Source organism: Hydra viridissima, unplaced genomic scaffold, assembly GCF_058129835.1.
Source record: "Hydra viridissima isolate aposymbiotic clone 2 unplaced genomic scaffold, HvirCarnegie_v1 scaffold_10, whole genome shotgun sequence".
NCBI lineage: Eukaryota > Metazoa > Cnidaria > Hydrozoa > Anthoathecata > Hydridae > Hydra > Hydra viridissima.
In genome coordinates, this window is record NW_028324309.1 from 6,027,000 (window position 1) to 6,046,149 (window position 19,150).

At 29.0% G+C, this 19,150-nt stretch overlaps 1 protein-coding gene and 1 pseudogene across 3 annotated transcripts; one reads left to right on the plus strand and one right to left on the minus strand.

The window, feature by feature from the left end:
• Positions 1–1,064: 1,064 nt before the first annotated feature.
• LOC149882839 (cilia- and flagella-associated protein 418-like) lies at positions 1,065–4,805 on the minus strand. 2 transcript variants are annotated; one of them, XM_090099332.1, is made up of 6 exons: positions 4,611–4,805; positions 4,386–4,524; positions 3,757–3,832; positions 3,380–3,498; positions 2,101–2,252; positions 1,065–1,763 (listed from the first exon to the last, which is right to left on the minus strand). In XM_090099332.1, exons 2-6 carry the CDS (start codon positions 4,517–4,519, stop codon positions 1,660–1,662), a joined length of 585 nt encoding a protein of 194 aa, XP_089955458.1. In that variant the 5' UTR covers positions 4,520–4,524; positions 4,611–4,805; the 3' UTR covers positions 1,065–1,659. The 2 variants fall into 2 exon arrangements, with proteins under 2 accessions (XP_089955458.1, XP_089955456.1); XM_090099330.1 differs by lacking the exon at positions 4,611–4,805 and having other exon boundaries at positions 1,456–1,763; positions 4,386–4,597.
• Positions 4,806–14,691: 9,886 nt separating this feature from the next.
• LOC145193870 (uncharacterized) lies at positions 14,692–19,069 on the plus strand (annotated as a pseudogene). The gene is made up of 9 exons (XR_016456277.1): positions 14,692–15,625; positions 15,799–15,931; positions 16,022–16,314; positions 16,395–16,577; positions 16,785–17,028; positions 17,367–17,700; positions 18,006–18,164; positions 18,282–18,378; positions 18,681–19,069. The product of XR_016456277.1 is annotated as an uncharacterized LOC145193870 (transcript).
• Positions 19,070–19,150: the final 81 nt, after the last annotated feature.

Consider the following 19,150-nt stretch of genomic DNA (forward strand, 5'->3'; position numbering starts at 1 on the left):
TTATTTAAAACCCGACTTCTTCATCTCAGCTTTAATTTACAAGATTGAAAGCAATTGGCAGTTTAACGATCTTAGGGTTTCAAATTGTTTTTCTTTGAAAACATGTGGTACTAGTTGAACTCCCATAACTTTATAGGATAGCCTATAACTTTACATATTAATTTCTCTATATTTAGTTAAAAAACTTCAGTACTAGGTTTTTTTGGGGTTCATGACGTACTTGCCTACTGATCCATATTTTCTCTTTACTTGGAAATATTTTAGCAATTATCACTGTAACAACTAAAAAGTCAAGTTTAAACTTACTATTTTTTTCATTTTGTAGTGCTTCATTATTAGTAAAGTATTCAAATTCTCTTCAAATTTAAATCTATAAATTGGTCAAATTCAAATTGAATATTTCTTGATTTACATTTACATGTGAAACAGATATATTATTTAATATGTAAATTGGTAGCTATATAAATATATACACCCAATTTGTAAAGTTTTAATGATAACAAAAATTTTATTCGTTTAGCTTATTAATTTTCACATACTGAAATTGTGGCTTCAACATTCTGTGTTTGTAATCATGGTTAATAAGTTTATTGGAAATGTTGTTAAAATGATTGAAATTTTAATTTTTTTATTATCCATTTAATCGTAAAACACGAATATACTGTAGATGCGACAGACAAAAAAAGGAAGCCAGATTTGGAATAAGCGTATCAAATTTAGCTTAAAAAACAACCCCTAAATTTAAGTCAGCAAAAATCTATTGACTAATGTTATTAGTCCACTGTTTTTTAATTGATCATTAGGGAACAATTGTGTTTTCAAATCTGTCCATTTTAAAAGCACTTGTAACAAAAGAAGCCTTGAATAGAGCAAATTTACTTTTGCAAATATATTTTTAAATTCATGCTGGATGAATGACCATATGTTAGACAATACGATTTATCAAATTTTCCAGTTGTCTTTTCCTCTATTTTAGCTCGTTTAAATTTCGATAAATTTAAACGAGCTAAAATAGGGGAAAAAAGATTTGTTTTTAAAAAGTTTGAATTTGAAGAAATTCTTAATTTGAAAGTTTTTCTAATCTGTCAAACATTAAAATACAAAATTGCAAAATAAAATATGAGAGCATATTTTAAATCCAATTATCAAATTAATATCGGTTTCCTGGCAGTAGAAGTTTATCGCCATTATGTTTTCGAAATTATCGAAAGAAAAAAAAGTTCTTAAATTTTATTACACACGATAAATTTTTTACTCATAAATAAATCTGATCAAAAATATTTTGTTAAATAAGAATTTCAAACCGGATGATGAGAATGTTTATAAAGAGATAAACATGTCTCAAATGTAATTATTCGAGAGAAAAGTTTTAAAAATCATTAAATACTCAAAGCTAATCAAGCGAGCGATTATTATTAAAATCTTTAGAAATCTATACAAACTGGCATTTCTAAATTGCAAAAAAAAAAAAAAAAAGATAAAAAAAAGAAGAATCGAGTGCGGGTTAAAAAAATCAAAAGACAAGTACAAAAAAAATTACAAATATATCTTATCACGCGAAGGCGAAAACCATATGAGAATACACTCATGAGTTTGCTTCACTAAACATGTTGAGCAAAATGCTGGCCTCTTTATCGATTTTTTAACTAAACAATTACGTCAATGTCTTTTACATATCCATTTAAAACTTGGTTTACATTTCACCAACTCAATCAAATCGCTGCCAGTCAACCAGCTGCACTGACAGCAATAAGCCCGATAACCTTAGAAACAGATTGCATAACAAGAGCTTATAAAAAACTACTTTTACAACAATAAACTTCGTAAAGTTAAAAGTTTAAATAATGACAAACTCGCTTTATGCTGCTGAAAATTTAATTAGAATATTTTGTCATCTAGATTTTTCTAGTTTTTTTTTTGTCAAAAAATTTAAAAAATAGACTTTAGTGAGTGAAGCCTCCTAGGGCAAAAATCCCCGGCCCAGAAAACTCTATTCCTTATTTAAGAAGTCTAAGAAATAAACTGATATTAATATTCATCAAGAAATAATAATACAATAAAACTAATCAACTTTTTTCTTACAGACAAAAAAAAAATTACCATTTCTAAAAAGAAGTACAGACTTTAATCGATTAAAATCAGGATAGCTATTTCTAAACACTAAGTAATCACATTTGTCTTCTTTCCACTCAAAGTTATCAAAATATACAACTCTGTTATCACATGTCAGACAGTGTAGTTGATCACATAACCTGGATATAAAAGAAATCCCAGGGAAAAGTAATTAAATATTGACAAATAAAATCTCTTTTTATTTATGTAATTCATTAAGAACTTATTTTTATATTTGTATAATTCATTAAGAACAAAATTTGACATTATCTATAAAAAAAACAGTCCAGAAGTAACTTAATAGAAGAATCTTTTAATTTAGAATGGACTTATTCTGCACAAACTAATCGAGATCTTACTTTATACTTTTACACATTTGGTTGCATCAATGAAATCTCAAATATTTGGTATCTTTATTTCAAAGTTATTTTAAAATTTTCATCATAATAAATGATAAAACCATGGTATTAGTGATGCACTGTAATATGGACTATTGTAAAGACTATGGTGATCATACATGTTCCCACACTAAGGTTCTATATATCACTTTGATCACACACAAAAAACTGTGTGTGATCAAAGTGATATATAGAACCTTAGTGTGGGAACATTTCTTACACAAGAAAACAGGTGAACTTGCAAATAGCAAAAAACTCCCAAATAGTACTAAAAACAGCTGAATTTCATAAATCATTTTCAAGTTAAGTATTTAATGTTCCAATGACTTAAACCATAGTTCCAGCTAAGTTTTGTTAATTTATTAACTGTAAATACAGACTGAATTTATTAGACATAAGTACAGGTCTTAATTCATTAAATAGAGGTGCATGTCTGAATTTATTAATCAAAAGTCTGAATTCAAAATGTTAAAAGCACAGGGAAAAATTTGAATCTCACTTTAAATGAATTTACTATTAGATGTGGTAAAATTAAAACAAAAATCAAGTCATTCTTAAAAAACAAAAGCTTAGATATCTTGTCCTGAGATCATTGTTTAATTTATCAAAAAAAAAAAAAAAAAAAGAATTCAAACATTTCATTTTGAATTTAAAGTTTAAAGGTTTAAACCTTACACATATCATTTGTTTGAAATTTGTATGTTTGTTTTTCATAGTTTGTATTTTTTGTTTTTCTTTGAAAATTTTGACAAAATATTTACTGTACAATATTCCATCCAATTGTGAGTTTTAAATACACATTTCAAAAAAGTAAATAAATTTCCTAAATTTCTAATTTTGTCTTAAAGAGAGAGAAAAACATTTTAAACCTTTTATTTATATGGTTGGCAGCCCCCAATTGTATCAGTGTACCACCAACGAAAAGTTCAGAACATCTTAACTTCAGTTTAGATTCTTTTTCAGTTGAAGAAGAATTTTGAGAGTGATTCTAAAATAAAATAATACAAATAAAACAATAAATAATTTCAGTGTAAATTTTTATTTCATCAATTTAACTATGATTTGGTTTAGTTGATTGTATAAACTACCATAGAAAGTAAATAATTTTTTAATTACAAAGAGAGACATAAAATAAGCAGATTCTGTCTAGGATTTATTTCTATAAACATAATTTTCAAAAAAAGAATATTGGAAACAACATAGCATAAGTTAACTAAAATACTTTTTTATAAAATTAATAATATACTATTTTAAGACATTTGTCTAATCCATCATCTTTCATAATTTCATCAACAAGATCATCTAGCTCACTATGCCTTGATCTACAAGTATATTATATAAAAACATTTATCAACTTATGAAATTGATATATCTTAAAAAGCATGCTTAGATGGAAACACATTGAGATGTTAACAATTTTAAAATGAACATGAATCTAAAGCAAATATCATTAACTATAGAAAACATGACTTATAGAACTTATCAAATTCATAGAAAATCACTTAGAAAAAACCAAGAATGTTTTATTTAACAATCTAGTAAATCTTTTTCAAACCTTTCTCATAGAACTGCAGCAAGTAAATGATGTTTAAACTTGAATAATAAATTTTCTCTATAGGTTTGATACTTGCAATGTAATTTTTTATAACATTATAGATCCCAGAGAATAGCATTTTAAATGTTTTTAAACTTTGTTTTTACTGACACTTTTGTTTTTTTATTTTGCTTTTTTCATTCAAAAATTTTTGAATCAAAAAATTTCTTAAGTGCCAAAGAAATTTTTTTAGCAGTTTAGAAAAAATTAAAAGCTGTTCAAATATTTTAAAAGGCCTTTAAAGAAATAAAAACGTTTTACAATATTCTGTACAAAATTACCTTACTGCAGCTTGCTGTGAATCACTAAAATCCTTTTGAAATTTTATTTTTGTTTGAATCCTATTAACATTTTTTTCTTCTTTAGAGCAATACTTTAGTTCAACTTCATCAAGCAAATCATCAATATCGTCCATGTGATCTTTTTTACAAAACAAGAAAAATCACCTAATTTTGTTATAAACTATTAATAGATAACTTTAAACGTCTTTTATATGTAAAACATACCTCAGTATAACATAAAATGTGCTTCTTACATAATTACTAAGCTACTGCCTATATTTATATACATAATAGTGCCTTAATGTAGCAGAATAATAAATGCATGTAAACAGGTTATTTACAGTTATTTGCTTGTTTTATAATTATTGAATAAAAAATTTGAGCTAGAACGCCATTTTTATTCGTTACTATGAACGCGCTTAAGATGCTCAGATTTTAAAAATAATATTGAGACTGACTGAATGGGGTGCGATTCTGACTTAAACCTGATCTAAAACCGTGTGACGTTTAAGTTTTTGTGCATAGACAGTTTTCAACTAAAAAATTTTCTTGCAATGGGTAAAAACGAGTAATTAGGGAAATACTTAGGGTTAGGTTTAAGGCATAGAACCCTTAAAATGACTGATGGCGGCCAATCTCGGTTCTGCGAACTTGGGTCCATTGGTTTTATTAGTTTTTTCGCCATAACTTTGTTAAAGTGTTCCGTTTATTATAAAACTTTGAACACAGATTAGCATAAACCAAGCTAACAGATATTGACAACCTGTTTAATACAACTTGTTTAGCTATGGTTTTTTTGAAGGTGTTGTTTTTTACTAAATGATATGCCAAACATTCAGTTCACTGCAGTTATACTGTTTTTTGCAATTTTTTTCATGCGTCTCAGATAACCAAATTCTTTCCGTTTGTCACTTTGATGAATAATATGAGCCCTAAGAAGAACGTATAAAAATTTACGGCAGGCCATGATGTTGTTAATGCATCATGTTAGTCACAAAGTATGCACACATATAAGTCACGAAAAGCAGTTAGATTAGATCCATTGTTAGGAAGAATGGCAATTAGACTGATCCATTGTGCTTCATGAAAACAATACGACTTTTCGTCATGAAGCAATACGAATTTTCACTTTCTATGACGTGATTTAGTTCTTTTGTCTTCACTCAAACGTCCTAATTATTTAGAACAACTTTGAGCATTAACAGTTTGCTTAGGTTCCAATAACTCAAAATACAATACACCTTTTATATCCCATTAAATTCACAACATCACTTTATTACAGTAGTCTCTTTTTGGAGTCGAAACTGTTGTTTGATCACAACTTAAACTCTGTTTTTTATTATTATGGTTCTGAAAATAAGTCTATTTCTTATTTCCATTAATAATTTTTCGTTAAAATTCTTTTTCCTAAACTTTGCTAAATCCAATTGTTCAATCGTCGAATCACGTTTCTTTCACTCAAATCTCAAACGGAATCCACTTTCAACTTTTTTTGAACTTTTTCCTAATTAAATCAAACTTCTAGAAATAATTGATTAACAAACTGAAAGCTTTTAAGCTAATTTTATTGTCGTTTGACGTGGATTTTCATTTGGGGCGGGAGTTAAGGTTAGTTTTAGTCTAACTAAAATTAGCCGACTATTTTTTAAGTCTAACTAAATTTAGTCGACCAACTTCTTAGTCAAGCTAAATTTAGTCGGCTAACTTTAAAGCGTAACTAAAATTAGTCAACTAACTTTTTGGTCTAACTAAAATTAGTCGACTAAAATAAGATTTAGTGCTAATAAAGACTGAATAACCTATACCATGAAATTATATGAACATAATATGAATTATGACAAATAAATCAATTTAAGGACATTTATCAAAATTTATTGTTTTTAAGAAATTTAAAATACTTAATATAATTTGCGATAATTAACTAATAAAAATGTTTTTTTTGTGCCTAGTATTGCCCAAATTTTCTTTTATTGAATTAAACAAAAATTGGTTTGTTAGCAGAACAACTCCGTCAAAAACAGCTGATAATTTATACCGAAAACATAATTAGTTATTAGCATTTGAATATTAATTTTTAAAAGAAAAACAAAATTGAGAGTTAAACAAGATATATATTCAATTACACTATATAGAAATAATAAAAAACATTAATTGACTAACTGTTATAATCTTATTGTCACTGTAAACATCTGCGTTTTTATGAGTGTAGAACGAAATAAATTAGGTATCATTACCTCAAAAAATCATTGCAGGTATTATATAAAGGAAATCCGAAAATGCTTCTGCATAAAACACACCTTTCAAATATAATTCACTTTAGTTAGAAACTGAAAAAATCCAGTTCTGAACCGCTTTTCATTGAAAGTTAAAACAAGTACTTAACAATAAGGTGGAACTAATTAGGTAAGTTTTATTACTATTGCAAAATTCCAAGTGTATATCTTGCAAACCTTTCTCCGAAAACCTGAAAAACTCTGAAAATTTAACCTAGAAATAGATGTCTTGTAGATAAAAATTGCAACTTACAGCTATTTATAATTAAAAACATGGCGCTCAAACCACTTCACAACTAAGGCATTTTAAAAAAGTATTTTTTGGGTAGTAGTAACAATATATTTTTTGCAAATTAAAAAATTTATTCGACTAATATTAGTTATGCTGAAATGTCAGTCGACTAACTTTAGTTATACTAAAAATGTAGTCGACTAATTTTATTTAGACTAAAAAGTTAGCCGACTAATATTAGTTTGACTAATATGTTTTTCGACTAAATTTAGTTCGTCTAAAAAGTTAGTCGGTTTTTTAGTTACGGTTTTATTAGTTAAGTTAGTTACAATTTTTAGTTTTGGTCACAACACTAATTTTCATCAAGCAACTTTAAAAAATCATCATTTTTTGTTTCTCATGGTCTCCCAGAGCGTTGCTGGTCTTCTAAGTTATAGCATCCACTGCTAAGCCTAACAAACCATCCTCGACAAGTTCTTACTTCTGAAGCATAAATTCTAATAGCAGAACGAATTGTATTAGTGGCTTCCAACAGCAATTTTTCTTGTATAAAATCATATAGCATGCAATGTCTTAAGTGAATTTATTCCACTTCCATTTTTTCAGAAAATATTTCAAAAACAGTAAACTATCTTCACTTAAAGTAATAGCCATACTTAGGGTTAGGACAATTGTAATTGTAATGAAAACAAAAACAGTAACAATAGTTATTGTTATTGTATTAACTTAATTTAGAAACAATAACAATACTTGTGATTTATAACTATTGTAATTCTGTAATACAATAACAATAAAATTTGTATTGCAATTCATCATTATAAAACAATAACAATAACTGAAAAAAAAAATGTATTGTAATGACCCACTACGATAATAATAATTATTGTATTGTAATTTGTCTTTGTAATACTATAACAATATATTGTTATTGTAATTAAAAAAATTATTCTATTGTCAAAATTTAATAAATGTTTTAATAGTCCAGTTGCCGACTATATACCCTTGTACCCTTGAAATAGGGTACAACTAATATTTAATGACTGATTCTATTTTACTGAAACATAATGGGAGGGGGAAGGGGTGCCAGAATGGTATATTGGGCAACTTTAAATATTGAAAATCAAAATTAACGGGATCAAAAAAAAAGAAACCATCATTTTTCTGCAAATGAAAGGGATTCGGCAGACCTAAGACAGTGATTCAACATAAAATACGTCCTGAGAAAGGTAAAATAGATAATAAAAATGAAGTGAATAGTTTTCTTTAAGTTTAAAAATTAAAGAATATTTTACAATAATTGACCGGGTGAATAAAAATGAGCAATTGCTTTTACTCAGTAATTGCTCAATTTTACGTGAATAAAAACTTAAGAAAAGTTGTTGAAGTTTTTATTCACGTAAAGCTGACCAATTACTGAGTAAAAGCAATTGCTCATTTTTATTCGCCCGGCCCAATAAACTACAGAATGCTCGTCAAATTGCCCACAAATGCAAAGTCCAGTTACTTTCGCGTTCGGCGCGCATAAACCTTCCCAGTGGGTACGGAACGTAAAAAAAACACCTTTTAAATTCTTTTGAACGATTTGGACGTCTTTTCAACGTTCAAAAGACATCTTCTTTAGGTCCCGTGCCTACTGGGATAACACAATGAAAACTGGCTTTATTAAACAGTCGATGCAATGTTTTGATGCTCTACTATTACTTGCTGTTTTTTTCAGATGAATCTTTAAAGAATCAAAATCACTTATGTCTTTAGAGAACAAAAGTGAAATTAGTTCTTCCACAATCATACATAATACTCTAATACTGTGTGCAAACGTCTTTCCAGCCAACATAGCTCCAACACCTGCAATCGCAATTTTCAATACAACTTCCAGAACATGACATTAATGTACAAACACAATCAACAATTGCTGGATGTTTTTCAACTGCTTTAGCTACAAGCTTTTCCTGAAGAACTGAGAACCACCATTACCAACGTAGTCAAAAAGATTAAAAATTAAATTTCTGCGGCTTTTTGTCTGCAAACAAAATGAATAAATTAAAAACTGCACTCTTTTTATTTGGTACGGATTAATTATCAAAAGAACATTTGCGAACGTATGCCTTACGTAATAATACCAATAAAATACCACAATGAGCGGAAACTAAAAACCTTATTGCTACGAAATTATCCTGAATTAGCAATTTAAAATTCGGGAAATTTCTAACAAAACTACTTATAAGTAAAGTCTTGTATTGTAAAAAGAGTATACCAAAACTTCTATAGAATTTCATTAATTATATTAGTTGTAATTTATATAATATATTATTAAATAAAATCTTCTTAAATATTTTGTGGTTCATTCTCGGGTACAACCGATTTTACCCTATTCAAAAAATATTTTATGTTGAATTGCTATCTACTTAGTATTTACACAATAAACGTTTAATTAACTAAAATTTTAAACTTTGATAAGTCAAAAATTGTATTTTAACTTTAATTTTAGACTGCCTAATTCTTTCCAGCCGACTAGTACAAATTAGGTTTTTTATTGTTTTATAGTCATGGTTTTTTATTACGTAATAAATAATTCTTCCGCGGAAGAATTGACACGGTCCGTGTCCAGACAATATTAAAGCGTGTCAATATAAAAGCGTGACAAGTTAAACTTTCTGAGTTGCCTAAGTCAAAAGAAAATTTCAATTTTTGAAAGATTCATAATCAAATGCAGTAAAAAGGTTAGTTTTATGATTGCAGGTCAAATGGAGGCCACTGCAGCGCACTTGAAACAAAAAAATTTGTTTAAAGGACCACTCCATAAAATTCAAAGCTTTGTCAAGACACGCTGGAATAGTATGTTTTTTTGCTTGAAGTCAATTTTAGATGCGAAGCCTATTGTTCTGTACATACAAAGAAAAGGAAAGAAAAATGAATTCCCTGTCAAGCAGAATACCTGGTGGAGAGAAATTCCTGATAAATCCGTTTTTGAAATCTGGCAGAAAGTTTTGCCCTTGATGAAAAGGCTTAAAGGCGCAATCAACACCTTGTCTGTTGAAGACAAGCCATCAATTCATGAAGTCATTCCCGAAGTGTTCAACTTGCACAAAATCTTCTCTGACAGCATGACAGAAGAAAACACAGAAGATGTGAAGAACTACTGCGCAGCTGTTTTGTCCAAGCTTGAAGAAAAGTTTAAGAATCATGGCTGCGCTGAGAAAGCTTTTGCTGAAGCCAACTTTTTAGATTGCTGGTGGAAACAAAATGAATTTCGATTTCCACTTTTGTCTACAGCTGCTCGTGCTGTGCTCTCCGTCCTAGCATCTTCTGCAGCATCAGAACAAGTTTTCTCAGAGGCAGAAAATATTGTAACTCCACTACGAAGTCGTTTGGACCCAACTAATGTGGCTCGTCTGGTGTATATACATCACAACAGCAGCAAAGTCATAATTTAGTGGGATTTACAACTTGAATCAGGTAAATGCAGTTTGTTAGAGGGTTTGTTGGTTGCTGTAACAAATTTATCTTTTTTAATTCTTTCAACTTGATTTTTGATTTTACTTTAATTTGAAAAATTTAAATTAAAAAAATTTGATTAAAAGTTAAAAAAAAAATTATAGAACTGTCAAAATGCAAACTTTTAATTTAACTGACTAAAACTGTTAGGAAATATCCTTTCATATTTTGATACAAAGTGTCAAGAAGAGTAAAAATGCTGAAATAATGTTATTCAGGTCAACTTGAAGGTCCATCTAAGTCTCATCATGAACAGTTCCATGTCTGCTGCCTCCTCTAGCAGAATCTCAACTTCAGTTAAGCGCAATGCATATCACAGCCACTTTAAAGAAATTGATTCAGAAGATGATGAAGATCAACTTAATCAGGTCTCCAGTGGTTCCAGTCAGAGTTTTGATGATAATGATGATTACAAATCACCCTGAATTCAAACAAAGGCAACTTTAAGGTGCAGGTATTTATTAGTTGGAAATATTTAAACATCTAATAGTCTTATTCTTATACCAAAATCTTATAAACACAACTCATTCCAGTATAACTTTTAGCAATTAAAATCCTTGTAAGAAAAAGTATGAGATATTTGGAAAAGTAATGAATATGAAGATATTGTTAAAAATAGTACGGTTAACATTTTGTTTTATTTTCAGGCCTTAAACGCATCAAGAAAAATCTCCTTTTGGCTCTTCGTTTCGTCATCATTAATTTTTTTATGTTGGTTCTTCAACATTTCAAGACATTAACATTTATATTTAAGAAGAATTATTATGTTTAACTGTTTGTGTTACTAAAGTTAATTTTCGTATATATTTTAAGTACCTTTGCAGTATTAAAATCAAGAGAAAAAAATAAAAGGGCTGAATAAAATGATTTATGAATGTAATTTTTCATAATAGTAAGGCTATCATCAGACAGGCAATATTTTGCGGCCATTTAGAGCATAGAAATACATAACAAGATAGGTGATGCGAAATCTAAATATGTAAAAAATAAAATTTGCAATATGTTGCAAATCCGTAAATAAAAAAAAAATAGCAAAAATAATAGTAAGTTCGTCAGAGATGAATGTAAATACGTTAAAATACGTCAGCTTTTCTGCTATAATGTAAAGTAATACACTACAATAGTTATTTTAATTGTTTTCATCAAAACAATACAATAGTTATTGTAATTTTATTTCATTAAAACAATACAATACAATAGTTCTCGAATTTCGTTGTATTGTTAGAAAAAAAAAACAATCCAATACTTATTGTAATTGTTTTTCATCACAGCAATACAATACCAAAATAAAATTTTTTTATTGTTTCTGTAATATTACAATACAATATTATTGTATTGTAATGTGTAATTGTATTTAATTTTTACAATTACAATTACAATAGTCCTTACCCTAGCCATACTAAACAAGAAAAATTTTTCTTTCAAATCATGTTTAAAACACAGTACTTATATTTTAATTAGCATAATTAACTTAAAAGTTTGACGATGAAAATTTTTACATACTCCTAATCTATAATATAATCTATAATATAATTCCTACAGAAATGCTTAATGTTTAACGTTTAACGTCGTTTTGTCATTAGTTACTAGGCTTTGAAAGAGCGCGTTTTTCCGTTGCACGCGGCCAGTGGAGAAGGATCTCTTAAGAGAGTTGAAACTTTTTTCCTTTTGGAACTAAATTATTAGTTTAGATTTGGAATTTAATTATTAATTTAGATATATTATATAAAGAATCATATTAAGATAAATAACCATCGCTAAGATCATCTTGTAATTGAAGTAAGTATATAAAATAGTTATATATCAGTCAATCAATCAATCAATCAATCAATCAATATATTTCGTGTTAAGGATGTTACAAAAAACACAGGTCATTGCAAATAGTAATTCACTAATAAAACGCAATGACCTGCAGTGGCGTACCAACATGTTTTGGGGCCTAGGGCGGCACTTGGTAATGGGGCCTATATATATATATATATATATATATATATATATATATATATATATATATATATATATATATATATATATATAGACTACATTAATGAATGTATGTATAACACATTATCTTTCTCCACTTTCTTGAAAACGTTTGTAATAAACAAAAGTTAGCAAACACCATCTTTATCATTATCTATCAATTTATATGTTTATATATATCCATTAACGCCATTTTATCACTTATAGAAATTCATTTATGTACACAAATGACTAAAACATTAGTTTTGATTACTTATTTTAAATGATAATACAATGATGTACAATGTACAGTAAAAAAAACAGATTTACAGCAAAGAGTTACCTCTAGAAACACATTAAAATGCTTTCTTGCGAGCCTTGACTTCTGCAAATCGTTTGATTAACTCATAAAATATCACGTTTTGCAATTTCGTTTTCAACTGATATTATGGCCAAGCTCGTCAAACGAAAGTCCATTTCAATGATAAACTGAAGCATTTTCAAGGATGTCCATGCAGCTGCAATATCTAATTTGATGCCAGAAACCTTCAGATGCCTTCTTAGCCTCTTTAATTAAGGCAGCATTTCTTCCTCCTCTACATTATTGAAAGTTTCTGAAAACTGATGGGCATAGGTTACAATTTCTTCTACTAAAATCTTCTCACGCAGCCTTGTTAGGCCTATATGCAGGAATAAAATTATAACTTACCATGTAACTTGGTGATGACGAACTGAAGACGTGATTTGCTCTCGAATTATTGAGGTACTGAATGATAGAGTATATTAATCACATTAACGAAACAACATAAACATCCGTCAGTCTGCCTAAACCATCATGAACCATAGACTCGTAGGTAGGGCGGGCGAATCTATTTATTAGTACTCGCGGGTGTGGGGGAGGAAGCTTCGCGGAGGGCCTCCAAAACAGTCACGGTGGTTCTTATTGGCCAAGATGTCATTTCAATTTCTTACATCTTGGTTTGTTTGCTGTGGATGTTTATTATCTAGCGTACCGAAGGTGGGGCCAGGGGCGGACCGCCCCCCGCCCCACCTTCGGTACGCTACTGATGACCTGGTGGTAATTACTGTAATTTGTGCTTGACCGAAAAGTACCACATTATTACGTCGAAACTAGGCTTGGTCAATAAACGAAGCGAGCTAACATCAAAGTGCCACCATGAAAATAAATTTTTAATAAAAAACTTTAATGCAATTATAGCAGACACTCCATAGCACTTTTTTCGTATTTTTTGTCGTTACGTTTTTTACGGTGTCACAGGAAATTTTGCTGCTAGGAAATTTTGCGGCTGCGGCATAATTTCCTAGGAAAATCTGCTGCTCAGCTGCATTATTTCCTAGGAAAAATTGCCGCTCGCAGGAAAATTTGCTGCTGAATGCGTGACAAACAGAAATTAATCATGAGTCCATATTTAAAATATGAACGACGAAGAATACAACAATCTTGTTGATTTAATTGTCAGAGGATTATACCCTCATGGCATGGATAAGATTAGAAAAGATGGGTTAAGAAGAAAGTCCAAAAGATTTTTGGTAAAGGATGGCTTACTTTTTTATTACGATAAAAAAAGAAACATGGATCTGCTAGTAGTTCTAACAAGTCAAAAAACTATGATTCTCGAAGGCTGTCATTCGGCAATTCTTGGTGGTGGACACTTTGGTCGAGATAAAACGTTAGAAAAACTCTCCGAGAGGTATTACTGGAAAGGGATGGTAGATGATGTTAAGAATTTTTGTAAATATTGTGATAAGTGTCAAAGAGCAAACAGGTTTATTCCACGGTCATTTACATAAAGCGAAACAGCGCTATGTTATTATGCGCATGCTCCAAAAATAGAAATCGAAAGCGATGTAAACATGAAAAAAATTTATGATTTATCAATAGCTACAATCCTAACATTTTCTCAAACAATTTTACAAATAGGAATCTTCTAAAAAAAATATAAGTAGGGGTAGTTCCTATTATAAGCAAAGTTTACATCAGCCTTAAAAAAACCTTGAAATTTGATTGCGCGCGAATATAAAAAACTGAAAAAGCAGCTTGTCGATAAAGGTAAAATTGAGAATTTTTAAGTCAGGATAAAATAAAATCTGATCGTAGAATTTCTAGATTTTTTTTTTAAAACTGAAATTCAGTCTATATACAAAACAAAAAAGCAAGTTTTACTGAGCATTCAATTTTTTTACTTTACGTTAATGGCTTACAAGTGATGACAATATTGCACTGTTTTTGGCTGGTTCTAAACTATGTATAAGTGCTACAACTCAACTCAATCTGCTATTGTTGTTTATAAATTTGCATTCTCAAATATTATTTTTTTGTCTTTAGATGGAACTACACAACACAAATTTGAAATTCATGTGCAGAGTTTGTGGCAAATGGCTCGGAAAAAAGCAATACCCTATGAGTATTAGCCTGAAAATCAAAATAGAAGAAGTTTTTTTTGTCAAACTGACAGATTATAGAGAGTGTTCATCCCAAAAGAATATGTCATAAATGTCATAAAATGTCACTGCACAGCTAATAATGTTAGCAAAAGGAAAAAAACAACATCTGTGACTTTTATTTTCTGGCTGCTACACAACACAACATATTGGCAGCTACACAACAGCAACTGTGTAGTGTGTCAGATGGCTGAGAAACTACGAAAGGGAGCAATAGGCACAAAATCAATTTTGAAAACAAAGAAAGATTTTTTAGGAAGACCTGGAAAAAATAAACGTTGGACAGTTGCCATGCTTACATCAATAAAAGAAAGCTTAACACTTAACACTATATACAGCCTGAGTGAAAATATAGATATATCAGAGCTTAAAAATGAACTAAACCCTTACTTAGAGCTATGTCTATGCTGTATGTGTAATAAAATACCAAAATTACCTGTTACACTAAAACGATGTGAACATTTGTTTTGCTTTTTATGTCTAGTTGAAGAAATGAAACAAAAGCATTTAAATAAAACATTTTGCCCACAATGCAAAGAAAATATTTATTATGACGACTTGATGGCAAGTAAAAAAATTGATTCCCTGCTTAAAATGTTGACACTTGTATGTTCTGCATGCAAAAAGAAATTCAATGCATTAAAAGAATATCAATTATATAAGTTTCATAAAACTATCTGTATTGCAAAATCATCCTTATTATCATCATCATTGTCATCATCACCGTCGTCATCATCATCATCATCATCATCATCATCATCATCATCATCATCATCATCATCATCATCATCATCATCATCATCATCATCATCATCATCATCATCATCATCATCATCATCATCATCATCATCATCATCATCATCATCATCATCATCATCATCATCATCATCATCATCATCATCATCATCATCATATAGATCAAGTATCACTATATCTGACCATATACATCCACACCATATAGATCCACACCATATAGATCAAGTATCACTATATCTGAGATGTTTAAGCTAACTAAAGATAGTGATATTCCACTAGAAGTAGAAGCCACACTTCACATCATTAAACAAAAGATGGAAAAATCAGGAGGCAAATCAGTTCAATTTAAAAGTGGAGGGCCAAGAGTAAGTAACTTTTCTCTACTTCAAAACAAACAAACAAAATTAGCTTTATTAAACCATAAATTATAATTAATTTACTTGCTTACTTTCCAGCCAGTGTTATTTACACATACACCAAAAGCTTATGTCTGTAGCAACCAGGCAGCAAAATCAACCACCCGCTGTCGAAATTCTTCCATCAAGAGGCATCTTGAAGTTGTAGCAGGCACTTTAAATAATGCAGTTGGCTATCAAACTTCTAAATTAGTAAAAGCTCTTCCACCAGAGACAAGACAATCAATACTAGCAAATTCAACAGTTAGACATATTGAAATAAGTGCAAGTGAAATGGTAGCTATAAAAACAGATATGGGTATCCCATGGGAAAAACTTAAAACAATGTCCAGGTAATTGCAATTGGATAATGATTTCTAATCAGTTAGTTATTGATATCAACATAAGCTGAAATAACTTATTTTCTTAACAGGTGGCTTAAAACATTTGACATAGGCACAGCATCATATGCTTCTCAGAGAGTAGTTGCTGAAACCTGGTCTGGAGATGACATTGTGGTTGAAAATGCTCCTTTCACCTTGAAATAAATCAAGCACCTTGGGGTTAGATAAAAGATCTTTCAACACATATTCTCAGACATCTTGATAAACTAGAAAGTTCTAAAGTTACCTAAGCAAAAATTAAAATCTTTAGATAAAATATTAGTTAAGCAAATGTAGCATATATCAATTTGCAAATGACACATTTCTTACATTAAAGCAGTTTTTAACACTTCAAGTGTAGCTTACAGCATTAAAATATAATTTATATGATTTGTATATCTTTGTAAGATGCCAAATTATATTTTTGTTTATATATATATAGTTGTAATGGTCTTGTGCATCATAAGTTCATTCCTGAAAAAGATATTCAAGTTAAAATTGGAGGAGATTATGGTGGAGGAAGTTTTAAGATGAGTTACCAGATTGTAAATACTTTAAATCTAGATAGTAAAGAAAATACTATTGTTTTCAACATTTTTGAGGAAAGGACTACAGAGTCAACATCAAAGTAGCCATGACAAGATTTCAAGAACAAATAGAAGTTCTACAAAGAATGAAGTATAAGTAAGAGAAGCAAGTAATATATATACACATATGTGTATGTATGGAAATAATATATATTTATATATATATATATATATATATATATATATATATATGTATATATATATATATATATATAATATATATATATATATATATATATATATATATATATATATATATATATATATATATATATATATATATATATATATATATATATATATTATTTCCATACATACAAATATGTGTATAAATATTACTTGCTTCTCTTACTTATAATTTCTTTGCTGTACAACATCACTAAAAGTTAATTAAATTTTTTTTAATTATAACTCATACGCATACATTTGTACCAAGGTTTCTTTACCAACTCTGCACATTGCTATTGGGATTTATCTTAAATATTTCAACATGTTTGAAGAAGAAGCCCATGAATTGGATATTCTAATAGCAGCAGAAGGAGTATTAGATAATGATAGCAGCATCTGTTCTGAAAAATATCATGAATTTATGTCAAAGCAAAAACAACTGTCAGACCTTCAAAGTTCTATTTTTAATCTTGATGAACAAATGCAGCTGGTGAATGATGCTATGACAATGGCTACATTAAATAATCCTGAAAATGTGGAAAATATAAAGTCAATTTACTTCCCTCAACTTGATTTTCTAAAGAAAAGGAAAAAGGAAATGGTAAGGATTTCTTAAAAATTTGGCATTGATGACATGATAATGTTAAACTCTCAATCCTTTGATTTTCAGTGTAATATTTGTTAAAAACTATGTACAATGAAAAAAAATTCAGTGTTATTAAATAATATTTTTCAAACTTGTATTATAAAAAAAAGAGGAAAATTTTGAAATTTTATAGGCTAGTACCACCTTAAGTACTTTATTTGTTATATCTGGATGATTGCAGACCAATGTTTCCTCATGGAAGCTATTAATCCTGCTATTTAACTAATTTTTATTTAAAAGCAATTATAATACTTCCATAGAAAAAACAATGTAATACTCTGGAGCTTCAATCTACACTGAAGAAAGGTGAGGGACCATGCACACAACAGATTGAAACAACATTACAAAAACTGAAAGTTCAGGAACAAGCATACCATGGAAAAAGTTTTATCAGGAATCATGTGCATAAAATGCTTCAGGTTCCCTTTCTTTTATAAATGAATTTATTCGAAATCTGAGACATTATTAATAACAATAATAACAAATAATATAAAATCATGCAATATATCTTTTAAAGAGACAATTTTTTTTTTTAGAAAAACTCTATACTAATGTTGTGTAATTCTATTCCAAAGCTTGTTTTTGATGAAGGATTTTCTGGAACAAGCATTCACGAAAAAGCAATTGAAATCAGTAGAAAATATAAATTACTCTTTCATAAATTTTCTGCATGCTATAGCATATTCTCCTCAAAAAATACCATGACAGCAGAAATATTAAATGAACTTGGTATGTTTTATTTGATTTTTTTCTTTTTCTTTCTGCTTTTAATGAGTTTCTCAAAGCGATTGGAAATTTTATTGTGTTATAGTTATTGAGGTTGAAGAGTATACTGAAACTACAACAATACCTAGCAAGATAATTATGATGATTTAACTTATAAAGCTGGGATTATAAGTACACCATAATTCATGTTGCTATCATTTTTTCTTTAGAAAAAAATATTGATGAATTGATGAATTTTTACCGTACAACTTGGCCTGAGGCTTCAGTGCCTCCAAAGTTACACATGTTAGAAGATCACGCTATTCCATTTTTGAAAAAATGGGGTGCTGGCTTTGGATTCTATGGCGAACAAGGTGGAGAATCAATTCATCATGAGTTTAACAATTTAAAGCGCGTTTATCAATCTATCCCTTGCCCAACAAAGCGGTTAAAAAGCATCCTAAAATGTCACTATCAGAAAACTAATCCTAAAAGTAGGGTGTTAATTCCTGAATCATGTAAAAGAAAGAAAAAAAAAGATAATTTTAATAGTTAAAAATACTTTTGGCAACAGCATTTATATTGTTAAAAAATATATAGCTCCTTTTTTATTAAAAAACATAACTAAATAAAATGTAGTTTTAATTGTCAATAAGGTAATCCAGAAAAGCGTCTTTTTGTCCATTAAAAAAATTGAATG